This window comes from Ranitomeya variabilis, chromosome 4 (assembly GCF_051348905.1).
Source record: "Ranitomeya variabilis isolate aRanVar5 chromosome 4, aRanVar5.hap1, whole genome shotgun sequence".
Classification (NCBI taxonomy): domain Eukaryota; kingdom Metazoa; phylum Chordata; class Amphibia; order Anura; family Dendrobatidae; genus Ranitomeya; species Ranitomeya variabilis.
Genome location: NC_135235.1, coordinates 646,600,388 through 646,628,078, shown reverse-complemented (window position 1 = coordinate 646,628,078; position 27,691 = coordinate 646,600,388). Strand labels below are relative to the sequence as shown.

The 27,691-nt window shown below is 43.8% G+C and overlaps 2 protein-coding genes across 2 annotated transcripts in view; one reads left to right on the top strand and one right to left on the bottom strand.

Annotated features, from left to right (window-relative positions):
* LOC143767347 (uncharacterized) overlaps window positions 1-27,691 on the top strand; it is a 294,161-nt gene that overhangs the window by 158,411 nt on the left and 108,059 nt on the right. The window lies entirely within an intron of this gene.
* The window catches only part of LOC143767345 (uncharacterized), a 96,588-nt gene that overhangs the window by 25,683 nt on the left and 43,214 nt on the right, over window positions 1-27,691 (bottom strand). The window contains exons 2-11 of the mRNA XM_077255589.1: window positions 15,544-15,693; window positions 15,235-15,414; window positions 15,029-15,152; window positions 14,848-14,945; window positions 11,688-11,837; window positions 9,733-9,912; window positions 9,527-9,650; window positions 9,275-9,448; window positions 9,094-9,191; window positions 8,820-8,910 (exon numbers count right to left, since the gene is read on the bottom strand). Coding sequence (XP_077111704.1) covers window positions 8,820-8,910; window positions 9,094-9,191; window positions 9,275-9,448; window positions 9,527-9,650; window positions 9,733-9,912; window positions 11,688-11,837; window positions 14,848-14,945; window positions 15,029-15,152; window positions 15,235-15,414; window positions 15,544-15,621 — 1,297 coding nt within the window. The 5' untranslated portion in view covers window positions 15,622-15,693. The remainder of the gene's footprint in view (window positions 1-8,819; window positions 8,911-9,093; window positions 9,192-9,274; window positions 9,449-9,526; window positions 9,651-9,732; window positions 9,913-11,687; window positions 11,838-14,847; window positions 14,946-15,028; window positions 15,153-15,234; window positions 15,415-15,543; window positions 15,694-27,691) is intronic.

Sequence of the window (27,691 nt, the reverse complement as noted above, 5' to 3'; positions counted from 1 at the left end):
AGTGAGCCGCTCAACCACAGGTGTTGTTAAAAGTGCGGGCAGTTTCCCAGCGAACGTATGTGGCGGCTGCTTCTTTGTTTTGCCCGGAGGGCTGTGTTTACTTTCCCAGCTTGGTTTATCCAAGCCTTTTCTTAAAGAGACAAAGTTCCAGTTATATTTCTGTGTCCTGCCGAGTGAGTCGCTTTACCGCACCACATATTGCCAACAAATACAATCCGCATACCAATCACAAATCAGGAATATAAGGTCATGGTTTTTTTTTCATGTACATCCTCCAATGTGGTGTACATGATACAATGTACGAGGTGCCCTGGAAGTATCTATATTAGGGAAACCATGCAAAAACTACAAACAAGGATGAATCTACACAGACACACGATAAGGAATGATATGGACACACCTGTGGGAAAATATTTCTCTGGACGTGGACACTGTATGATGGATTTAAAAGTCTTAATCCTAAAAGGTCATTTTAAGGACAACAGAGAAAAATTTGGGAATGCAAACTGATAAAGTTGTTCAATGTTGTTTGATAGAAGGATTAAATTTATCACCTGGATTTATGACTCACTACATGGATACAATTCACACCTCCACCAGACGGACTCCAGATAACTAAGAAGAACATTCCCACTGCCTCTCCATTTGTAACAAAATGCCTAATTTGATTTCCTTTAGGAGGTATCACACCTCCCAACCCATGAAACAAACATCCTGCTGTAATATCTCTTGAATGTTAGAAACACTAAAAATCACAAAGGCGCTTTTTGACACGTGTGCCTGAAAGGAACAGCAGCAGGCAACCAGCCAGTAAGGTGTGTGAAACTGTCAAAAGGTAATAAACATGTATAAAAGAGGCTGCCGCGCTGAAGGCACTTACAATTTTAAAGTGTAGTCCTATGTAGAAAATGTCCGCATGTGACAGCAAAACCTTCTCCACTATTCAGTGGTACTCAGCAATGGGAGCGTCCTCCCCGTGATTGCAGTCCCCGGAAAATACCCGCCGCTGTGTGTCAGCGGTGACCACGGCCGATGGCGCCGCTGTAGCGTGGCGGGGTTAGCGGGGGGCGTGGTGTGTTGGTGACGTCACCTGTCCGTAACTGACGGACGTGTGCAAGGGCCAATCCCGACGCGTTTTGAGGGAACCGTCCCTCTTCCTCAAGGTATGGCGCCCGCACTGCCGCTGTTCCCCTATATACACACCACAATCCTGCGATCTTACTGTTAAACCAATGTATTGCACTAATCAGCTCGGCCTGATCAAACTAATTGCAATCAGCCCGGCTGTCACTCTCAGAAAACCAATTAAGCTATGAAATGCGATCACAATAAATGTATGGAAACTTTAACCAATAGAATTATTTGCTACAAAAACACCCTCCACCTCATAAAAAATATATATCTCCCCCTCATAAAAAACAAACTTTATTTATTTATTTCATAAAATTATGTGGATGATAAAAAAAATATATATGTGCATATAAATATATATATACATACATGCATATATCCAGCACAAAGCATGTTCATCCATATATAAATGTACCACCATGCAACCATAAAATCTTATAAAATCTTGTATAATTTTAAGCACTGAACTTTATATAAATTATATTCAAAATATATTAAAATGTGCTGGTGTACAAATATGCATGTATGAATTGTTGAAATATTCATAAAAAAGGGGAATGCCCTGATTTTTCCAAAAAAAAAACATCATAAAATTCTAGAGGGCGTACAATTCTATTTCATGATTGAGTCCTTTGGGGACTAGGGTGTCCAATGTGAAAATCCATTTGGACTCAATACGGGACATGCTTTTAATATAGTCCCCTCCCCTTGGATTTTTGGGTACCGTTTGTATACCACAAAATGAAAAACCTACAATTGAACGTTCATGTTTTTCAGCGAAGTGCCGCGATAGAGGATGTCCTACACATCCCTTCTGGATGTTGTCCAGGTGTTCCTTAATCCTATCCCTGAGTCGTCTTTTTGTACGACCCACGTACATTTTTTCACAAGGACATCTTATTATATATATGACACCTGTAGTATGGCATGAGATCTTTTCTTTAAAATAAAACTCCCTCGTTTTATCCATATTCCAAAATGATTCCTGTTGTATCCTTGGGCTTTTTATACGCAAACAGCATGGGCACCTCCCACAATATGTAAAGTTGCCTCCATTGGGGTTTAGATTATTTTCCTTTATAGCTTTGCCCATACTAAACCCCATTTTCATGGTAGGTGCTACAATATTTTCAATATTCTTCACCTTTCGGTAAACAAACCTAGGTTTTGTGGATAAAAGTTCCCCACACCACTTTATCTTTTTGTAAAACTGGCCAATATTTATTAATAATTTTTGAGAATCTCCCATGGTCTGCATGATATTGTGTGACCAGTGGGATTCTCCCAATTTCTTGTGCCAAGGACCTTGTTTCTTTATTTTCTCTATTTGTATAGATCAAATTAGATCTTGAGATAGATTTGGCCTCCTGGCTTGCCTGCCTGTTCGAGGGAGTGGAGGTTATACCCTTTTTCTAAAAACTGTTTCTGTAAAATATCGGATTCAGCATCAAAATCGTCATCTTTCGTACAATTCCGCCTGATTCGTATGAACTGACTTTTTGGAATGTTACGAAGCCAAGCGGGAAGATGACAGCTGTCCATCTGAATGTAGCTGTTGCAGTCTACCTCTTTGTGATAACATTTCGTATATATGGCATTATTTTCAATAAAGATATTTAAATCCAAAAAATTAACCTCCATTTTGCTAAATGTACCTGAAAATTCTAAGCCATACGTGTTTCTATTTAAACCCCCCACAAATTCTTCCAACAATTGATGGGACCCTTCCCAAATGAAAAGGATGTCGTCTATATAGCGACGCCACATGATCAGACCTTTACGTAACATCCCATCCTGAAAAATAAACGACTCCTCCCACTTCCCAACATACAGGTTGGCATAACTTGGAGCAAATTTTGTCCCCATCGCCGTTCCCCACATTTGTATATAAAATTGATTATTATATACAAAATAATTATGTTGGAGGATAAATTTCATACCCTCCAAAATAAAATCTCTTTGTGTGGGGTTGTATAGCTGGGATTTAGTCAAAAAATACTCTACAGATTCACACCCTTTTGTTTGATCGATCACAGTATAGAGGGACTTAATATCCAAAGTGCCAAGTATATATTTATCAGTCCACTCAATACTCTCTAAGGCCCTGATAGTATCTTGAGTATCTTTGAGGAAGGCTGGAAGAGATGGGACACACTTTTGTAACTGTATGTCCACATATTCTGACAAATTAGCCGTTAGGCAATTAATGCCCGATATAATAGGCCTTCCCGGAGGGCACTTGGAATCCTTATGGATCTTCGGGATATGGTAGAATATAGCTAAACTCGGTCTTTATTGTAAATAAACTCATATTCTTTCTTATTCAGAATACCCGCTACCTTCCCTTTTGTGGCTAGAATATTGAGCTTTTTCACAAAATGGGGGGTGGGGTCACCCAATAATTTCTTATATGTGACCTCGTCACTCAAAAGTTTTAAGGACTCCTCATGATATTTACTTCTGTCCATAACCACAATACTTCCCCCTTTGTCCGCATTTCGGACCACTATATCATTATTCTCCTGGAGCTCAACAAGAGCATTCCTTTCTCCTCTAGTGAGATTTTTCCGCCTATATTTAGGATTTCCTTTTTTCATTTTCCTTATATCTGCGGTTACTAAAGTTTCAAATGTATGGAAGGCCTGTGAGTATTCACTAATCGGATTAAAAGTTGATGGATTGGCTAATGTAGTATGCACATATCCATTAGAATTTTGTTGAGTTAGATTAGATCCTGCTATCTCCTTTTTTAAAAAATATTTTTTGAGGGCTAAATTACGAAGGAATTTCTTCATACAGACATATAAATTAAAAGGATTAGATCCCGTTGTTGGTGCAAATTTTAAGCCCTTTTGAAGAAGGGATTTCTCACTCTCTGTCAACACATGCGAGCTCAAGTTATAAATTTTCTGTATTTGTTTACCCTCACTTATATTTTTCTTTATAACTCAAGATACTATCAGGGCCTTAGAGAGTATTGAGTGGACTGATAAATATATACTTGGCACTTTGGATATTAAGTCCCTCTATACTGTGATCGATCAAACAAAAGGGTGTGAATCTGTAGAGTATTTTTTGACTAAATCCCAGCTATACAACCCCACACAAAGAGATTTTATTTTGGAGGGTATGAAATTTATCCTCCAACATAATTATTTTGTATATAATAATCAATTTTATATACAAATGTGGGGAACGGCGATTGGGACAAAATTTCCTCCAAGTTATGCCAACCTGTATGTTGGGAAGTGGGAGGAGTCGTTTATTTTTCAGGATGGGATGTTACGTAAAGGTCTGATCATGTGGCGTCGCTATATAGACGACGTCCTTTTCATTTGGGAAGGGTCCCATCAATTGTTGGAAGAATTTGTGGGGGGTTTAAATAGAAACACGTATGGCTTAGAATTTTCAGGTACATTTAGCAAAATGGAGGTTAATTTTTTGGATTTAAATATCTTTATTGAAAATAATGCCATATATACGAAATGTTATCACAAAGAGGTAGACTGCAACAGCTACATTCAGATGGACAGCTGTCATCTTCCCGCTTGGCTTCATAACATTCCAAAAAGTCAGTTCATACGAATCAGGCGAAATTGTACGAAAGATGACGATTTTGATGCTGAATCCGATATTTTACAGAAACAGTTTTTAGAAAAAGGGTATAACCTCCCCTCCCTCGAACAGGCAAGCCAGGAGGCCAAATCCATCTCAAGATCTAATTTGATCTATACAAATAGAGAAAATAAAGAAACAAGGTCCTTGGCACAAGAAATTGGGAGAATCCCACTGGTCACACAATATCATGCAGACCATGGGAGATTCTCAAAAATTATTAATAAATATTGGCCAGTTTTACAAAAAGATAAAGTGGTGGGGGAACTTTTATCCACAAAACCTAGGTTTGTTTACCGAAAGGTGAAGAATATTGGAAATATTGTAGCACCTACCATGAAAATGGGGTTTAGTATGGGCAAAGCTATAAAGGAAAATAATCTAAACCCCAATGGAGGCAACTTTACATATTGTGGGAGGTGCCCATGCTGTTTGCGTATAAAAAGCCCAAGGATACAACAGGAATCATTTTGGAATATGGATAAAACGAGGGAGTTTTATTTTAAAGAAAAGATCTCATGCCATACTACAGGTGTCATATATATAATAAGATGTCCTTGTGAAAAAATGTACGTGGGTCGTACAAAAAGACGACTCAGGGATAGGATTAAGGAACACCTGGACAACATCCAGAAGGGATGTGTAGGACATCCTCTATCGCGGCACTTCGCTGAAAAACATGAACGTTCAATTGTAGGTTTTTCATTTTGTGGTATACAAACGGTACCCAAAAATCCAAGGGGAGGGGACTATATTAAAAGCATGTCCCGTATTGAGTCCAAATGGATTTTCACATTGGACACCCTAGTCCCCAAAGGACTCAATCATGAAATAGAATTGTACGCCCTCTAGAATTTTATGATGTTTTTATTTGGAAAAATCAGGGCATTCCCCTTTTTTATGAATATTTCAACAATTCATACATGCATATTTGTACACCAGCACATTTTCATATATTTTGAATATAATTTATATAAAGTTCAGTGCTTAAAATTATACAAGATTTTATAAGATTTTATGGTTGCATGGTGGTACATTTATATATGGATGAACATGCTTTTTGCTGGATATATGCATGTATGTATATATATATTTATATGCACATATATATTTTTTTTATCATCCACATAATTTTATGAAATAAATAAATAAAGTTTGTTTTTTATGAGGGGGAGATATATATTTTTTATGAGGTGGAGGGTGTTTTTGTAGCAAATATTTCTATTGTTTAAAGTTTCCATACATTTATTGTGATCGCATTTCATAGCTTAATTGGTTTTCTGAGAGTGACAGCCGGGCTGATTGCAATTAGTTTGATCAGGCCGAGCTGATTAGTGCAATACATTGGTTTACCAGTAAGATCGCAGGATTGTGGTGTGTATATAGGGGAACAGCGGCAGTGCGGGCGCCATACCTTGAGGAAGAGGGACGGTTCCCTCGAAACGCGTCGGGATTGGCCCTTGCACACGTCCGTCAGTTACGGACAGGTGACGTCACCAACACACCACGCCCCCCACTAACCCCGCCACGCTACAGCGGCGCCATCGGCCGTGGTCACCGCTGACACACAGCGGCGGGTATTTTCCGGGGACTGCAATCACGGGGAGGACGCTCCCATTGCTGAGTACCACTGAATAGTGGAGAAGGTTTTGCTGTCACATGCGGACATTTTCTACATAGGACTACACTTTAAAATTGTAAGTGCCTTCAGCGCGGCAGCCTCTTTTATACATCTCTTGAATGTTGCGTCTTTGTTTTATTAATTCAATTTTCTCCTGCCTGAAGGAGCCTCTGTGCTCTGAAGGCTTGCAAACATATATTTTTTTCTGGTTAGCCAATAAAGGTATCACTCTGAGAATACTCGTCATCGATGGGCACAAAAATATTTACATCAATTTTTCTGACTAACACGGTACCACAACATCATCTGTTACTGTACATCAACAGTAGACCTTGAAAAGAAAGTAGATCTTAAAAAGATGGCTTCCTTGAACCAATCCAGCAAAATCTGTGCTCCCAAAGCCAAAAATCCCCTCGCTTCCGAGTCCTGCAGTGTGCCCAAATACTATTCCCATCCACAATTTTAGCATTGCTGTAGCAGGGAGAAGCCACTTCAAAATTTATGGTGGCTGTGTGTCCAGAAACAAAAGAAGCTGAACACCATATATTAAACACTAAAATGGAATATATGCAATCTTTACTCTCCAGCTGTCCTGTTGCGACAGTCTTCAGAAAGGAAGAGGTGTCTCAAACTGTCCCTGGAACTGGGACCCTAACTATCCCTGTCCTGGGGGTCCTCTTGAAGATAGAAAGGTTCGGGTCTCCAACCTTACTGTGCTCCTGTTAACCCCTAATCTGTCCCCTCGCCCACTCCATGAGGCATGGAACAGAAATGTAAAGGTACCTTCACACGAAGCGACGCTGCAGCGATAGCGACAACGATGTCGATCGCTGCAGCGTCGCTGTTTGGTCGCTGGAGAGCTGTCACACAGACCGCTCTCCAGCGATCAACTATGCCGAGGTCCCCTGGTAACCAGGGTAAACATCGGGTAACTAAGCGCAGGGCCGCGCTTAGTAACCCGATGTTTACCCTGGTTACCAGCGTAAAATCTAAAAAAAACAAACAGCACATACTTACATTCACGTCCCCCTGCGTCCACTTCCTGACTGACTGAGCGCCGTACAGTGAGAGCAGAGCGGTGACGTCACCGCTGTGCTGCTTTCACTTTCACTTTGCGGCGCTGAGTCAGAGGAGGAAGCAGACTGCAGGGGACGCAATGTGAGTATGTGCTGTTTGTTTTTTTTACATTTTACGCTAGTAACCAGGGTAAACATCGGGTAACTAAGCGCGGCCCTGCGCTTAGTTACCCGATGTTTACCCTGGTTACCAGTGTAAAATATCGCTGGTATCGTTGCTTTTGCTGTCAAACACAACGATACACAGCGATCGGACGACCAAATAAAGTTCTGGACTTTATTCAGCGACCAGCGACATCACAGCAGGATCCTGATCGCTGCTGCGTGTCAAACGAAACGATATCGCTAGCGAGGACGCTGCAACGTCACGGATTGCTAGCGATATCGTTATAATGTCGTTTCGTGTGAAGGTACCTTAAGGCAAACAAGCCACAAAGACAAAACAGGGATAACAGAAAACATCTATTACACAAAAGAACTCACCAACAATAGGGAGGATAGGGACAGGCAGAAAAAAATGAAATGGGATAGGGACCATGAGATAAACATATACGTACCACGGCAAACTACAGATCAATACTACTACAACTCCAATACAACTACTTAGCTTTAGCACAGGAACATGAATCTTTCTCTGACAGGGACTTAATGCCCAGAGCTAGTATATATAGAGGATGTAAATGATAAGCAGTTGCAGCTGAGAACAACCAGGCTGTATGGTCTCAGACAGCAGGGAAAGAGTGCTTAACCCTCTCAGCACTGAAGGAAAGGTAATCCATGTAAAATAGGACATGAATCGCACCATCTCTAAAGAAGACCTGTGATTCATTACCCAATATGACAGTCTAACTCCAGGTCTTACAGGGGGATGTGACACCCTCGTGACACCAGCATCAGCTGTGTGATAGTTTCCAGATATTACCTCTTGAGTCAAAATAGTCACTAGTCCTAAAGATGAATTCCCTGAGGGTAATACAGTCACTGTGTGCAGGTTTCTACTGTCTTGTTTCTCCACCGTTCTGGGACTTTAGGAGATCTGCAAATGGTGTCAGCAAATTATTCCAGCAAAATCTGAATTCCCCCAGCCAAATTGTGCACCTTACCTTATGAGCCCTGCCGTGTGCCCTACTGAGGGGTAACTTTTACTTTCTGGCCATGCGGATTGAACAATGGATAGCTCCAGTACAATTTATTTCATACCGTACAAGCACATATTAACAGGGGCAGTTTTGGGTGGAGGAGCATGCAGTGGCATAATGGCAGAATGGTGACCTTTAATTCTGATATGGTCGGATTACACCACCGACAAATCAGTGACAGCCGGTGGCTGAGGAAAATCTGTGACTTCTCTGCACTTCTCTGTAGTTACTACTCACCTGTGCTGTTATCTGTAGGAATCTCTTCTTTACACGGACAATCACCCTTCACAAATATCTCTGTAGTATTAATATGGGTCAGATCTTTACCCTGAAAGAAATATTGTAAAAGTCACAGACAGATGGAGAAGTCACATCTATGATCAGCTCTAATCCTGCCATCTCCACCGTTCTCATTACACAAGTATACAGCATATTATACTGGTGGATAAAACAAGACTGAGCACAAGACCTTCACATAGGAGAGATCTCATGATACCTTCTCTCCATCTACCTGATGATCCTGAGGAACATTGGGATCTTCTTGTTTACAGTCCTGTGGAAGAAGAGGACGGGGACATCTCTCTGGTGTTGTCTTCTTACTGGATAGATCTGGAGGAAACACATACAGGGACTGAATTCATTCTTTACTTACAGATAATTACATGCCGTGTGTATTTAGTCCTGTCTATTACCTGGTGATGTGAGGGGCCGAGGATCCTCCATCACAACAATGTTGTACAGATCTTTCTGTCCTTCTAAATATTCCCACACCTCTTCATCTACATCATGATCCTGATTTTCTTGTTTACAGTCCTGAAGAAGAGGACGGGGACATCTCTCTGGTGTTGTCCTCTTACTAGATAGAACTGGAGGAAACACATACAAGGACTGAATTCATTCTTTACATACAGATAATTATAGCCGTGTGTATTTAGTCCTATTACCTGGTGATGTGAGGGGCTGGGGAACCTCCATCATGACGTCCTTGTACAAATCTTTGTTTCCTTCTAAATACTCCCACTCTTCCATGGAAAAATAGACGGTGACATCCTGACACCTTATAGGAACCTGACACATACAATGATACCGTCATCCCCCGATCCCTTCATATCATTACTGTATAATGTCCCAGCATTCCCAACAGTGTCACCTCTCCAGTCAGCAGCTCAATCATCTTGTAGGCGAGATCCAGGATCTTCTGGTCATTGATGTCCTCATGTATCAGTGGGTGAGGTGGAGGCCCAGTGATTGGGCTCAGGGGTCTTCCCCATCCCTCAGACACAGGGGCCTGACAGCGCTCACTAGATGTCTTCTTCACTACTATGTAATCCTGGTTATGGAGAGACATTAATAAATCTCACTACAGACATTTCCAGAGTCCTCACCTCTCCAGTACAGTGCATCTGTTATTCCCATACAGTCCATGACAGAAGTTATGTCGCTTATCCATGTTATGTAAATAAAAGCTTATAACCTGACGTTAAATTCATCCATTGGTTGTATAAACTATTCTTTTGAAAGCTGAAACCCTCCGAAATGTGGTTTAGGTTAAGAAAATAAGTTGGCATCAATGCAGAAATATTGATCAGTTAATGGACACAGAATGGTCAGATTTTGGCAAGACAAAAGTTTTGTCGCCCACAGAAAGTAATGTGATATTCAAACAAATAATTAACTTAAAATACAAATATATGTTGCATAACATTGGTGAATGAAGTTGTGGTGCTATTAGAGTCATATTTAATATTTTGTGTGACTTCCATGAGCTTGAAGGACTGCATCCATGCGGTTCAACAGGTACAATTTATTAATGAATTCATCACGAATAGCAAAGAATGCAGTCTTACATGCCTCCCAGAGTTCATCTAGATTCCTTGGTTTTGTGTTCCAAGCTTCCTCATTCATCCTACGCCAAACATGCTCAATGATGTTCATGTCTGGTGACTGGGCTGGCCAGTCCTTGAGCACCTTGATATTTTTTGCCTGGAGGAACTTTGTTGTAGAGATGGATGTATGAGATGGAGCACCAACCTGCTGCAGAATTTGACACCTTTTATGATTTGGAATATAAGAGGTAGCTAATACTTCTTGATATTTTAGGCTATTGATATTGCCTTCCACCTTGCAAATGTTTCACACACCCCCATACTGAATGTAACCCCAGACTATGATCTTTCCACCACTAAATTTAACTGTTTTCTGGGTGTATTTTGGATCCATACGGGCTGCAGTAGGTCTCCTGCAGTATTTGCGCCAGCTGTGGTGTAATTCTACTGAAGATTCATCAGAGACATCCACCTTCTGACACTTTTCCAGCATCCATCTGTTTAGCAGGCCTTTTGTTTAGTGCTGGATTCTGGGCACTGATTTGACCAGGGAGGCCATTTTGAGACAGAATCCTACAAACTGTTCTAGTTGACACAGGGACTTGAGGTGACCAGGCCTGTTGGTGCTCTGCTGCAGTGGAAGAGAGGCTTGTTTTGTATTTTCTAACCAATAAACGTTCCTCGTGAGCAGTTGTCTTGTGGGGTCTGCTGGACATGGGCTTGTCAAAAACATCTCCAGTATCTTTAAATCTTTTTTTTAATTCTTTGTACTTGACACTGAGACACATTAAAGGTGCCAGCCACCTCTGCAGTGGATCTGGTCCTCAGCCTCTTGAAAATCCAGGCTTTGGTCGCAGGGTGGATTTTTGGCATGTTGTCAGAGCTCAAGTTGCAGCTCAAGTGAAGGTCTGGGGCGCTGGGTTTCCTTTTATATACACACACACACACCAACTAGCCGATCATTTGCTGAGCACAGATGAGGATGTAAACTAGGATTGGGTGCATTATATGACCAGGCGACAAAACTTTTGTCTTGCCAAAATCTGACCATTCTGTGTCCATTAACTGATCAATATTTCTGCATTGATGCCAATTTATTTTCTTAATCTAAACTACATTTCAGAGGGTTTCAGCTTTCAAAAGAATAATTTATACAACCAATGGATGAATTTAACGTCAGGTTATAAGCTTTTATTTACATAACATGGATAAGCGACATAACTTCTGTCAGGGAGTGTAGATAAGAATGATGTAATGTGACGTAAACAGAATCTCTCACCTCTCCAGTAAGCCGGAAGAGGATCTCTAGGGTGAGGTGTAACATCTTCTTCCCCATCTTCTCCTTGTCCATATCCATCATTGACGGATCAATCATAAAAACTTTATTATATTGAAGATCTCCACTGCGAGGATCCGATATTGTAGGGACCTAAATGGGAATAAGATGACGATGTAACATCATAAAGATTCCATGTAAAAACACAATTACAGGAGACAATAAGGGGAACATATGAGGAGATAGAACGTGAAGATGTTGTATTCTCAGATCGCATAAACTGGAATATCATAAACATCATCCACTTGCTGCACTCGTGACTTGAATGTGACTGTAAAGGGCAACTCCGCTTCTCACAATCACTTGTCCATTCAACTACCACAATAGGTTAAAAATGAGCCAAGCGCCCCCCACAGTCATTTCACACATCCACACCACAATCCCTGCACACACCACTCGCCATTTTGATAGGCCACCAAGACACCTGCCCTGGGTGGTAAACTAGCTCAAATGCACAACTAACTTTTCAAAGCTGCCGATAGGTACTTCTTGCAGTTCGGCATACACTGGATAAAAGAACCAAGCTATACTTTTCATCTTTGATGTCGGTACATTTAGAACAGCAAAGGACAAACTGATTATTTTTTATACATTACATCTAAAGTTTAAAGTACAGTGCTTAACCCCTTCACCCCCGGAGCTTTTTCCGTTTTTCCGTTTTCGTTTTTCGCTCCCCTCCTTCCCAGAGCCATAACTTTTTTATTTTTCTGTCAATTTGGCCATGTGAGGGCTCATTTTTTGCGGGACGAGTTGTACTTTTGAACGACATCATTGGTTTTACCATGTCGTGTACTAGAAAACGGGAAAAAAATTCCAAGTGCAGTGAAATTGCAAAAAAAGTGCAATCCCACACTTGTTTTTTGCTTGCCTATTTTGCTAGGTTCACTAAATGCTAAAACTGACCTGCCATTATGATTCTCCAGGTCAGTACGAGTTCATAGACACCTAACATGACTAGGTTCTTTTTTACCTAAGTGGTGAAAAAAAATTCCAAACTTTGCAAAAAAATAAATAAATAAAATTGCGCCATTTTCCGATACCCGTAGCGTCTCCATTTTTCGTGATCTGGGGTCGGGTGAGGGCTTATTTTTTGCGTGCCGAGCTGGCATTTTTAATGATAGCATTTCGGTGCAGATACGTTCTTTTGATCGCCCGTTATTGCATTTTAATGCAATGTCGTGGCGACCAAAAAAACGTAAATCTGGCGTTTCGATTTTTTTTTTCATTACGCCGTTTAGCGATCAGGTTAATGCTTTTTTTTTATTGATAGATCGGGCGATTCTGAACACGGCGATACCAAATATGTGTAGGTTGGGCTTTTTTTTTATTGATTTATTTTGATTGGGGCGAAAGGGGGGTGATTTAAACTTTTATATTTTTTTTATTTTTTTCACATTTTTTTTTACTTTTTTTTTTAACTTTTACCATGCTTCTATAGCCTCCATGGGAGGCTAGAAGCAGGCACAGCCCGATCGGCTCTGCTACATAACAGCGATCATCAGATCGCTGTTATGTAGCTAAAATGCAGGTGTGCTGTGAGCGCCGACCACAGGGGGGCGCTCACAGCCACCGGCAATCAGTAACCATAGAGGTCTCCAGGACCTCTATGGTTACAATGCACAAGCATCGCCGACCCCCGATCATGTGACAGGGGTCGGCGATGCGCTCATATCCGGCCGCACGGCCGGATGCGGTAGTTAAATGCCGCTGTCTGAGTTTGACAGCGGCATTTAACTAGTTAATAGCGGCGGGTGATCGCGATTTCACCCGCCGCTATTGCGCGCACATGTCAGCTGTAAAAAACAGCTGACATGTCGCGACTTTGATGTGCGCTCACCGCCGGAGCGCACATCAAAGCGGGGGTCCCGACATGTGACGTACTATTACGTCACATGTCGGGAAGGGGTTAAAAAGGACAGATAAATGAAATTATAAGATTTACACGCAAAGAAATAAAAACAGTTAAAAAATAAACGTGTTAAATACAGGAACGTCTTATGGTTTCAGATCTTTACCCTGAAACAATTTTTTTTTAAATCACAGCCAGATATAGAAGTCACATCTATGATCAGCTCTAATCCTGCCATCTCCACCGTTCTTATTACACAAGTATAAAACATATACCGTATTTTACGCTTTGTAAGACGCACTTTATTTCCCCCAAATTTGGGGGGGAAATGTGGGTGCGTCTAACAAAGCGGATATACCGCTTACCATTACAGGCTGGGATGAGGGGGTGTCCGCCGCTGCTACCGCCCGCCGCCGCTGTCACCCGCCGCCACTGCCGGGGTTGTCCGCTGCTGCCCCGGGTGATGCTGGAGGCTCCGGTGCTGCGGGGGGCTCTGGCGACATTTTGTGAAAGACCAGAGCCCCCCGGCAGTTCGTCCATGCGTTCTAGTATGACTAACTCCTGGAAAATGGCCGCCGGAATCTCGGGAGATGAGATTTCAGCACTGAGATCTCATCTCTCGAGATTCCGGCGGCCATTTTCCCGGAGTCAGTCATACAGGAACGCATGGACGAACTGCTGGGGGCTCTGGTCTTTCACAAAATGTTGCCAGAGCCCCCCGCAGCACCGGAGACAGCCCTGGAGACAGCCCTGCAGCACTGGAGACAGCCCTGCAGCACCACAGCCCCCTGTAGTACCAGAGCCCCCTGCAGCACCAGAGCCCCCTGCAGCACCAGAGCCCCCTGCAGCACCAGAGCCCCCTGCAGCACCAGAGCCCCCTGCAGCACCCCTCATCCCAGCCTGCAGCACAGCATCCCCCATGCAGCACCGAAGCCCCCCTGCAGACCCCATCATCCCAGCCTGCAGCAATGCTCCACTCCTGCCTCCAGCAACGACCCTGGGACCCTGATCCACCGCAGCCACAACCCCTGGTAAGCAATAAGACGCATGGATTATAAGAAGCCCCCTCAATTTATTAAAAAAAAGTTTTTTCATATTTTTCTCCTCAAAATTTGGGGTGCGTCTTATAATCCGGAGCGTCTTACAAAGCGAAAAATACGGTAATACTGGTGGATAAAACAAGACTGAGCACAAGACCTTCACAGCCGTCTACACATCATAGGGGAGATCTCATGACACCTTCTCTCCATCTACCTGATGATCCTGAGGAACATTGGGATTTTCTTGATTACAGTCCTGTGGAAGAAGAGGATGGGGACATCTCTCTGGTTTTGTCCTCTTACTGGATAGAACTGGAGGAAACACATACAGGGACTGAATTCATTCTTTACATATAGATAATTATAGGCCGTGCGTATTTAGTCCTATCTATTACCTGGTGTTGTGAGGGGCTGGGGAACCTCCATCATGACGTCCTTGTACAGATCTTTGTGTTCTTGTAAATACTCCCACTCCTCCATGGAGAAATAGATGGCGACATCCTGACACCTTATAGGAACCTGACACATACAATGATAACGTCATCCCCCGATCCCTCCATAGCGTTACTGTATAATGTCCCAGCATTCCCAGCAGTGTCACCTCTCCAGTCAGCAGATGAATCATCATGTAGGAGAGTTCTAGGATCTTCTGGTCATTGATGTCCTCATGTATCAGGGGGTGAGGTGGAGGCACAATGATTGGGCTAAGGAGTCTTCCCCATCCCTCAGACAAACGTTCCTGACAGCGCTCACTAGAGGTCTTCTTCACTACTGCGTAATCCTGGTTATGGAGAGACTCATTAATAAATCTCCCTACAGACATTTCCAGAGTCCTCACCTCTCCAGTTCTGTCCATCTGTTATTCCCATAGATAAGAACGATGTAATATGACGTCATCAGAATCTCTCACCTCTCCAGTAAGCTGGAAGAGGATATCTAGGGTGAGGTGTAATATCCTCTCCGCCATCTTGTCCCTGTCCCTATCCATCCATGATGGGTAAATCAGAAAAATTCTCTTATACAGACGATCTCCACTGAGAGGATCCAATATTGTAGGGACCTGAATGTGGAGAAGATGATGATGTAACATCATAAAGATCCCATGTAATAACACAATTACAGGAAATAATAACGGGAACATATGAGGAGATGGAACGTGTAGATGTTGTATTCTCAGATCGTATAAACTGTAATGTGATAAGCATCACCCACTTGCTGCACTCGTGACTTGGATATGATTGTAAAAGGAGGACTCCGCTTCTCACACTCACTTATCCATTAAGGTACCACAATAGGCTGAAAATGAGCAAAGCGCCCCCCCCACAGTCATCTCACACATCCACACCACACTTCTCGCACCCACCAATTGCCATTATGATTAGATGCCTGCCCTGGGTGGTACACTAGCTCACATGCACAGCTAACTTTTCAAAGCAACCGATAAAGTACTTCTTGCACTGTTGCATATACTGGGTAAAAAATAGTCTATTGCTTCTTCCACTTCTATGGGAGCAGTGTTGTAATGTGTGACCGCGCTCAGCTGTGTGCGGATTACACTGACATGCTCTTACAGTGGCGGTGGGGAGCGGTGATCAGCAGCCTGAACTGTACTTCTAAGGTCATGCTGTGAATACCGCTGCCAATACTCACCTCATGCAGGCGAATGTTATGGACCTGGTGGTTAGGAGCACCTGGAATGACCTGATAGTCAAACTGCAAAATAGAGTGAGCTCTGGGAAGTGGGAGCTCTGCTGACCGCAACCCTAATCCTATTATCACACACACTAGAATTAGCCGTGGATCGTGCCTGACACTGCCTAGACGACTCTTCACAGCCTGAGAGGTAACTACCCCTAAAGAGAAATAAAGCCTCACCTTGCCTCAGAGAAATACCCCAAAGGGAAAGGGCAGCCCCCCACATATATTGACTGTGAGTTAAGAGGAAGGCACAAACACAGGAATGAGACAGGTTTCAGCAAAGGAGGCCAGTCTTACTAAATAGGCAGAAGATAGATAAAGGGATCTTTGCGGTCAGCACAAAAAACTACAAAAAGCCACGCAGAGTGAGCGAAAAAACCCCGCACCGACTCACGGTGCGGTGGTGCCACTCTGCAACCCAGAGCTTCCAGCTAGTGTTGAGGAGAGCCATAAGATCAAATACTTAATTAACCTCAACACATAAGGTAATTGTGGGAAGCAACCTATAACATGTATTGTTTAACCTTACATAAGTTTTCCTCAGACAAAGTAAGACACTTAAGATGGCTGCCATCTCCTATACCAGAGCCATGCGGTCTGGTATCCAAGATGAACAATGAAGACACTGAAGATGGCCACCATTTCCTGTTTCAGCAGACCATGCGGTCTGGTATCCAAGATGACGCCCACTTTGATGACCTCATGGATCCACCCACAGCGACGCCCACTCTGATGACCTCACGGACCAACCCACCTAGATGACCTCATGGATCCGCCCATGGACTTGCTCATGCCCAACCCACTAACCAATGGAATACATCCGATCACTCCCATTTTAGAACTAACCGAGCCCCCTTACAGGAGATATATAACATTGTGTTTGACTAATAAACTTCCCTTCTTGGAGCTGAGCCACACTTTGATCAAGGAGAGTTACAGCTGACTGTGTCTGGTGTATTTCTTTAGTGCACATGATCAATATCCATTAGGCCAGGAGTAGGCAACTAGAGAATTGAACATTTATATTAATTGTTCAACCCTAATATTTGGCCGCCCAACGGGGGGCCAGCAGAGGAAGAGCCCTGAACCCTGTAGAACCGGCGACTGGAACGGCTGGATGCACTGAGTACCCCGAACCTGGAGACTGATCAACTCCTTAACAGAACACGGTAAGTCTGCTGATTTTTATAATCTGTAGTCTTTACCTGTGTCCTTCGGGGTATCCTGTGCAGATTGCCTGACCGTGCCCGGTTTTCTTGGTATCTGTAAGACGGCAGAAAGGGTATCTCCGCTGCTGGTCATTTAATTGCAAGAACCGTCACGTTTTAGTTGCCTACTGCCTGTTACATGTTGTGAAGAGGGGAGATGATTGGTAGTAAAGAAGAGAAATATTGTGTAAGGACAGTCAAAGCAGGTTAGTGTTTACAGAGGGCTAGAGGCAAGTGATAAAACAAGAAAAACTGGTTTTTACAGAGGGGTATGACTGGTAGTCATTGTGTTTGGAACAGAACGGGTTTCTAGGAAAGTCAAAGCAAGTGTTTACAGAAAGCAAAGCATGTGGTAGGACGAGAAAAACAGGTTTTGTTTTTAAAGAAGGAAAGAAAGCAAGTGTAGGAAAAAAAATAAAATAATTTTTGTCTGTGGTATACGGTTGTCGCCTGTGATAAGATTTTCAGTTCTGTACATGAGGACTAGGACCTTGAGTGATTGACTCGGCCTAGGGGGACCCGGTAAATCTTGGAGCGAATTGGCTCAGTTCGGGCATAATAAATTGTGTAGCGGCTCATTGAAACTTGGAGTGATTGACTCAGTTTGAGCCAATTAAATTTATAGTTTTCCTTTTTTTTTTTTTTTTTTGCCCCGTGACATCGAGTGAGTGACTCTGCACGGGGACCGGTGAGTTAGGGAGCAATTTGACAAAGTAGGGAATAATTGGTTTGTAAAGTACGGAGCACGGAAGTCAGACAGGGACCACGTGACAAGAAGGCATAGGAGCTGAGTACTGCAGACTCAGTTCCCTTTTAGAATCTCAGGTTTGAGTCATCTCCCCCGTCTTATTGTTTGTTTGGTGTTTGTTATCTTGATAGATAGATATATATATACTGTATATCTATAGAAAGATGAAGAAATTAATGCAGTTCTGCCGTATGGGCACTAAGCCAAATTCAGATGGCAAGTTAGACTCATGCAAATTAGTGGAAATTGTGTGGAATGCCAGAAGGGGGGATGGTTACAGCCCCTGGAGTGGAAGCTTGTCTTGAGATAAAAGAAAAGGTATCCTAGAAGATAATGGATTGTTGTCTATTGCTAGGGCAGGAGAAAGAGTCTCTGAAAGTACATATATATAAAAAAAAAAAAAAAAAGGAAAAATTGGAAATTGGGTAGAAGAGAAAAGGAATAGAAAGAATAGAGTTTTGAGTTGTGTATTACAAAAATATATCTTGTGAGCGGCCACCACCGTAAAATGGTGGCTCAGAGCCATGTGGTAAATGTAATGGTCGCCATTTTGTTAATGGCCAATGTGTTAAATGTAATAGCAGCCAAAATGGTGGCTCAGAGCCATGTGGTAAATGTAATGGTCGCCATTTTGTTAATGGCCAATGTGTTAAATGTAATAGCAGCCATCTTGGTGGTGGTAAATATAATTCTAATGGCAGCCATCTTGGTGGTGGTAAATATAATTCTGACGGCAGCCATCTTGGTGGTGGTAAATATAATTCTGACGGCAGCCATCTTGGTGGTGGTAAATATAATTCTAATGGCAGCCATCTTGGTGGTGGTAAATATAATTCTAACGGCAGCCATCTTGGTGGTGGTAAATATAATTCTAATGGCAGCCATCTTGGTGGTGGTAAATATAATTCTGACGGCAGCCATCCTGGTGGTGGTAAATATAATTCTAATGGCAGCCATCTTGGTGGTGGTAAATATAATTCTAATGGCAGCCATCTTGGTGGTGGTAAATATAATTCTAACGGCAGCCATCTTGGTGGTGGTAAATATAATTCTAATGGCAGCCATCTTGGTGGTGGTAAATATAATTCTGACGGCAGCCATCCTGGTGGTGGTAAATATAATTCTAATGGCAGCCATCTTGGTGGTGGTAAATATAATTCTAATGGCAGCCATCTTGGTGGTGGTAAATATAATTCTAATAGCGGCCATCTTGGTGGTGGTAAATATAATTCTGACGGCAGCCATCTTGGTGGTGGTAAATATAATTCTGACGGCAGCCATGTTGTGGATGGCAAAGGTGTTAATTCTGAAGGCAGCCATGTTGTGGATGGCGAATGTGCTGCTCCTGGTGGTGAACATCTCAGATTAAGGCTACACGCCACATCACCAAATCCTTGTTACCCAGTAATGACCACTAACGGCCAATACTATATTCCTTCGGGAAGTGAACAGGCTTTACCCATGTTTCCTATCTCTGTTGTTTCCAATGGGGCACCAACCCTTTCCTCTATCACTCCTGTTGTGAATCCAGCAGTCCTCCCACCTGGATCGTCCCCAGCACCTACCCTTTCTACTGTCACTTCCACTGCCAATTTAGCCGCACACCCACATGAGATGCTCCAAGCAGCGGCCTCTCCTCCCAATGCTTCCACAACAGCACTCTCACGCAGCCTACATAACCCTATGCCCAGTACCTCACAGGCTGTCTCGCAGCCAAGCGCACACCTGTATGGGACGGTGGCGACTGTATCAAGGGGGGGGCTCAATGTGGGAGGGGGATACCAATAGCACAGGAAGCACAAAGGGGAGGGAATGTTGGCAACCTATTTTTGAAAAAGAACTTCCTGAGGGACCCTTGTTAGTGGTGGGAAAGGGTGACATAACAACAATGGAGACAGACGCTATTGTTAATGCTGCCAATTCTCGGTTAGAGCACAATGGAGGTGTAGCTAGAGCTATAGTGGAAGCAGGAGGGGCGACTATTCAAGCTGACAGTCAAATCATTGTTGAGTCACGTGGTCAGATAGCTGTTGGGGACATAGCGGTGACTAAAGCTGGCAATCTTCCATGTAGAATGATCATACACACTGTGACCCCTACTTATGACCCTATTCATCCAGACGTTAGTGCTCAACAACTTCGTGCAGCAATAACTCGCATTAATGAGGACAGGACTGTTAAAGCTTTTAAGACTGCCTGCGTCACCTGGAGCCCATACCATGATACTGGAGCTGCCCAAATAGAGCCCTTCATTCCAGGACTGTTACCTCCTCCGGCTCCTCATACACAAGGGACTACATCTCTACTCCCGCTTCAGGTGCCACCGCCAACAGTGCCAATGCTCATGTCTGAGGAGCCCACCATCTGTGTCAAGTTTACACCCCGGCACGCTGCTACTCTGTTGAACCAAGTTCTAGATCCAGAAAAACAGCCGATGCCTTTCTACAGGAGCATGACGAGACATGGGACTCTGGTGTTGAGTTCTGCCAAGAACCTAAGACAAGGGCCTCGGATGAGTTGGCTGACCTATCAATTATTATTGTTGCCAAAGGTTTCCAGATGCCTCAAAGCTGATGCAGCCATTGTACGATGACCTCAAGACGTCAGTGTTTCCACTATGTACCAAATCCGTGGAAGCTTTCTAAGCTCTTAAACAGGCCATACAGTCTGCACCAGCTCTTGGAATCCCAAATTATCAACTACCTTTTTACTTGTTTGTCAATGAAGTAGCAGGACATGCTTTCGGAGTCCTAGCACAAAAACATGGGGGAAGAACAAGACCAATCGGCTACTACTCTGCCCGCCTGGACTCTGTGTCTCAAGCTTCCCCGACTTGCCTCAGAGCTGTTCATGCTGCACATATGCTTCTGGACAAAACTTCTGATATCATCTGAGGACATCCAGTTCTCTTAATGGCTCCACACGACATAATTGCTTTGTTGGAACCTAAACATCTGTTGGTGCAGCATCATATGAGACTCCAATGTTCGCTCTTGGTTCCGGATAATGTCACTCTTGTCCGCTGCAGCATCTTCAAACTGTCCACGCTGCTTCCTCTTTCCAGGGGGGATGTGGATGATACTGATGCTCTCGGAGAAGATGCCTCTACACACTCAGAGGATCATGACTGTCTCGAACAAATGCATGAAGAAGTAGCCTCCCAGAAAAGCGTGTCTGAAGACCCACTCCCACATGCTGACCTGACGTTCTTCACTGATGGTTCCAGATTTGCAGATAAAACAGGAAGATTCCATACGGGGTATGCCGTGGTTACACATGACCAGGTCATCTCAGCTGGATCGCTACCACCGCACATGTCTGCACAAGAAGCGGAACTTAAAGCTTTGACGTTGGCTTGTCAGGAAGCGACGGAGAAGGTGGTCAACATCTACACGGATTCAAGATACGCTTTTGGAGTGGCTCATGACTTCGGCAGTATCTGGGCAGCCAGAGGATACCTAACGTCCAGTGGAACTCCTGTAAAACATGCTGCTATCATACAAGAACTTGTGGTCGCTCTGAATCTACCTTCAGAGGTTGCAGTGATCAAGATCAAAGCTCACGGGAGATTGGATTCTCCAGAAGCAAGGGGGAACTTCTTTGCTGACAAAACAGAAAAAACCTATGCTGTGGATCCATTTAGGAAAGAGAAAGCAGCGATGTACGTGTCACAAGACACTGAAGAAGGGACTAAAGCCTCTCTTATGAGGATTATCCATCTACATCAAGACAAGACATCAGATGATGAAAAGAAGTCATGGCAAGAAGGAGGAACTAAAAAAAGATGAAGATGGAGTCTGGAGGGTGAACACAAAGGTCTACCCCGTAATCTGTACCCTTCAGTGACAGAATGGGCACACGGTATCACCCACAGAGGCAAGAATCGGATGAATGACCTGATTTGGAAGACCTACATGGCACCTGGGATTTCTACTGTCACCCAAAAATATTGCAAGTCCTGCCTTGTGTGTGCAACATGCAATCCAGCACCGCCTCAGAAACATTTGGCTAAACCACTATCCCTTTCAGAGAGTTCAGATCGATCGTATTCAAATGCCAAAAGTAGGGAAGTGCGAGTACGTACTGGTAGTGACTGACATGTTCTCAGGATGGCCCGAAGCCTATCCAGTAACCAACATGACTGCCAGAGTGACTGTTAAGAGACTGATGACTGAAGTAGTCTGCAGATATGGGGTCCCAGAGGTAATTGAGAGTGACCAAGTACCTGCGTTCATTGCAGCACTGTCTAAGGAACTATGAACATTAGTGGGAGCGGATTTGGGTTTACATACTCCATATCACCTACACAGCAGTGGGAAAGTAGAAACACTGAATGGCACCTTGAAAAATAAAATACTGAAAGCCAGTTAGGAGGTCAGACTTGGGACAGACATTTTGCACGTTGCCTTATACTCAGTCAGAAACACTACAAGGGGTCCCATTAAACTCACACCATACGAGATTCTTTTTGGGGGGCCTCCAAGATTGGGTCAATATTTTCCACAACAGCTAGCCTTGGGAAGTGATATTCTTGTAAATTATGTAATTGTTGTTACTAAAGAACTGTCAATAACACATGTACGAGTTTTATCATCCATTCCAGGTCCAGATTCCAGTGAAGGTACCCATGCTTTCCAACCTGGTGACTACGTGCTTGTAAAGAAGTTCATCAGAAAAGACATTCCTGGAGTCGAGATTTAAGGGTCCCTACCAAGTGCTCCTGACTACTCCTACTTCGGTCAGGATTGCTGAGCGCCTCCTGGATCCATCTCTCACATTATAAACTTGTTAGACAGTTAGGGACAGAGTAGGATCTGACCTGCTTGTCAAAGTCCAGCTACAAAGGGAGGTTTTCCACAAGGGAAAACTTGTCTCAAACTGGTGAAAACTCCAATTCCCCCTCCCGGGCAAGACGGTCGGATCTAGGATGTGTACAACAGGGTTAGTCGCACATGTGTATTTTACTCTAAGTAACCATGGAGATGGGAGATTGGAGAGTAATAGATCCAGCAGGTTGGGAAGTCCCGAGGACACTGGTAACACGCTCCGATATACCTCCTCAGTATACCCATAATTAGTCACACATTCTCTGGTGTCTATAGCATCCATATTGTCATGAAGCCTCTGATGTCATAATAACACTTAACATCGATGGGTTAGGGAACCACGGTGGGATCAAGATAAAAGAAAAGGTTAATAAAGTATTTAGGGGGGACTGTTGAGGAGAGCCATAAGATCAAATACTTAATTAACCTCAACACATAAGGTAATTGTGGGAAGCAACCTATAACATGTATTGTTTAACCTTACATAAGTTTTCCTCAGACAAAGTAAGACACTTAAGATGGCTGCCATCTCCTATACCAGAGCCATGCGGTCTGGTATCCAAGATGAACAATGAAGACACTGAAGATGGCCACCATTTCCTGTTTCAGCAGACCATGCGGTCTGGTATCCAAGATGACGCCCACTTTGATGACCTCATGGATCCACCCACAGCGACGCCCACTCTGATGACCTCACGGACCAACCCACCTAGATGACCTCATGGATCCGCCCATGGACTTGCTCATGCCCAACCCACTAACCAATGGAATACATCCGATCACTCCCATTTTAGAACTAACCGAGCCCCCTTACAGGAGATATATAACATTGTGTTTGACTAATAAACTTCCCTTCTTGGAGCTGAGCCACACTTTGATCAAGGAGAGTTACAGCTGACTGTGTCTGGTGTATTTCTTTAGTGCACATGATCAATATCCATTAGGCCAGGAGTAGGCAACTAGAGAATTGAACATTTATATTAATTGTTCAACCCTAATACTAGCGAGACAATATCATGATAAGCAAGCTGGACAGAAACTTAGCAGGTACTCAGAAATATATTCAGCACACAAATGAACAACAAATGAGCTTAGCAGGGACTTAGCTTCCGCTGGAGTAGACAGGTCATGAGGAGATCCAAGTGAGATCTGAACCAGTACTGATACATTGACAGCTGGCATCAAGTAACGATCTGAGCAGAGTTAAATAGAGGAACCAGCCCAGTCCTAAACGATGCAGCTGATGAAGCCACTTCAAGACAAGCAGCTCCACTTTCAGCCACCAGAGGGAACCCACGGACAGAACTCACAGAAATACCATTCCTTACCACAGGAGGGAGTTCGAGAACAGAGTTCACAACAGTACCCCCTCCCCTTGAGGAGGGGTCACCGAACCCTCACCAGAACCCCCTGGCCGATCAGGACGAGCCAAATGAAAGGCACGAACTAAATCGGCAGCATGGACATCGGAGGCAAGAACCCAGGAATTATCCTCCTGACCATAGCCCTTCCATTTGACCAGATACTGAAGTTTCCGTCTCGAGATACGAGAATCTAAAATCTTCTCCACCACATACTCCAATTCTCCCTCGACCAACACCGGAGCAGGAGGGTCAACGGTAGGAACCATAGGCGCCACGTATCTCTGCAACAACGACCTATGGAACACATTATGGATGGCAAAAGAAGCTGGAAGGTCCAAACGAAATGACACAGGATTGAGGATTTCAGAAATCTTATAAGGCCCAATAAAACGAGGCTTAAACTTAGGAGAAGAAACCTTCATAGGAACATAATGAGACGACAACCAAACCAGATCCCCAACACGAAGTCGAGGACCAACACGGCGACGGCGGTTAGCGAAACGTTGAGCCTTCTCTTGTGACAATGTCAAATTGTCCACTACATGAGTCCAAATCTGCTGCAACCTGTCCACCACAGAATCCACACCAGGACAGTCCGAAGGCTCAACCTGCCCTGAAGAGAAACGAGGATGGAAACCAGAATTACAATAAAAAGGAGAAACCAAAGGAGCCGAACTGGCCCGATTATTAAGGGCGAACTCAGCCAATGGCAAAAAGGTCACCCAATCATCCTGATCAGCAGAAACAAAGCATCTCAGATAGGTCTCCAAAGTCTGATTGGTTCGTTCAGTTTGGCCATTTGTCTGAGGATGGAAAGCCGAATAAAAAGACAAATCAATGCCCATCTTAGCACAAAAGGACCGCCAAAACCTTGAAACAAACTGGGAACCTCTGTCAGACACAATGTTCTCCGGAATGCCATGCAAACGAACCACATGCTGGAAAAACAACGGAACCAAATCAGAAGATGAAGGCAACTTAGGCAAGGGTACCAAATGGACCATCTTAGAGAAGCGATCACAAACCACCCAAATGATCGACATCCTTTGAGAGACAGGGAGATCTGAAATAAAATCCATGGAAACATGCATCCAGGGCCTCTTCGGGACCGGCAAGGGCAAAAGCAACCCACTGGCACGAGAACAGCAGGGCTTCGCCCGAGCACAAGTCCCACAGGACTGCACAAAAAAACGCACATCCCGCGACAAGGAAGGCTACCAAAAGGACCTAGCCACCAAATCTCTGGTACCAAAAATTCCAGGATGACCAGCCAACACCGAACAATGAACCTCAGAGATAACTCTACTAGTCCATCTATCAGGGACAAACAGTCTCTCTGCAGGACAGCGGTCAGGTCTATCCGCCTGAAACTCCTGTAGAACCCGCCGCAAATCAGGGGAGATGGCAGACAAAATTACCCCCTCTTTGAGAATACCAGCCGGCTCAGAAACTCCCGGAGAATCAGGCACAAAACTCCTTGAAAGGGCATCAGCCTTCACATTCTTAGAACCCGGAAGGTATGAAACCACGAAATCGAAACGGGAGAAAAACAGTGACCATCGAGCCTGTCTAGGGTTCAACCGCTTGGCAGACTCGAGATAAGTCAGATTCTTGTGATCAGTCAAGACCACCACGCGATGCTTGGCGCCCTCCAGCCAATGTTGCCACTCCTCGAATGCCCACTTCATGGTCAACAACTCCCGATTGCCAACATCATAATTACGCTCAGCAGGCGAAAACTTTCTAGAAAAGAAAGCACATGGCTTCATCACAGAGCCATCAGAACTTCTTTGAGACAAAACAGCCCCTGCTCCAATCTCAGAAGCATCAACCTCGACCTGAAAAGGGAGTGAAACATCTGGCTGACACAACACAGGGGCCGAAGAAAAACGACGTTTCAGCTCCTGAAACCCCTCAACGGCCGCAGGGGACCAATTCACCACATCCGCACCTTTCTTGGTCAAATCAGTCAGTGGTTTGACAATACTAGAAAAATTAGCGATAAAGCGACGGTAAAAATTCGCAAAGCCCAGGAATTTCTGAAGGCTCTTTACAGAAGTAGGCTGAGTCCAGTCATAAATGGCCTGGACTTTAACTGGATCCATCTCGATAGTAGAAGGGGAAAAAATGAAGCCCAAAAAGGAAACCTTCTGAACTCCGAAGAGACACTTAGACCCCTTCACAAACAAGGAATTAGCACGAAGGACTTGGAACACCATTCTGACCTGCTTCACATGAGACTCCCAATCATCCGAAAAGACCAAAATATCATCCAAATATACTATCATGAATCTATCCAGATACTTTCGGAAGATGTCATGCATAAAGGACTGGAACACAGATGGCGCATTAGAAAGCCCGAATGGCATCACCAGATACTCAAAATGGCCCTCGGGTGTATTAAACGCGGTTTTCCATTCATCGCCCCGCTTAATACGCACAAGATTATATGCTCCTCGAAGATCTATCTTGGTAAACCAACTAGCCCCCTTAATCCGAGCAAACAAATCAGACAATAGAGGCAAAGGGTACTGAAATTTGACCGTGATTTTATTAAGAAGGCGGTAATCTATACAAGGTCTCAGAGAACCATCCCTCTTGGCCACAAAAAAGAACCCCGCTCCCAACGGTGATGACGACGGGCGAATATGCCCTTTCTCCAAGGACTCCTTTATATAGCTCCGCATAGCGGCGTGTTCTGGCACAGATAAATTGAAAAGTCGGCCTTTAGGAAACTTACTACCAGGAATCAAATTAATAGCACAATCACAATCCATATGAGGAGGCAGGGCACTGGACTTGGGCTCATCAAATACATCCTGGTAATCCGACAAAAACTCAGGTACTTCAGAAGGAGTGGAAGAAGAAATTGACAACGCTGGAACATCACCATGGACCCCTTGACAACCCCAACTGGACACAGACATTGATTTCCAGTCCAATACTGGATTATAGACCTGTAGCCATGGCAAACCCAACATGACCACATCATGCAAATTATGCAACACCAAAAAGCGAATATCTTCCCGATGTGCAGGCGCCATGCACATGGTCAACTGGGTCCAGTACTGAGGCTTATTCTTGGCCAAAGGCGTAGCATCAATTCCCCTTAATGGAATAGGATGCTGCAAGGGCTCCAAGAAAAAACCACAGCGCCTGGCATACTCCAAGTCCATCAAATTCAGGGCTGCGCCTGAATCCACAAACGCCATAA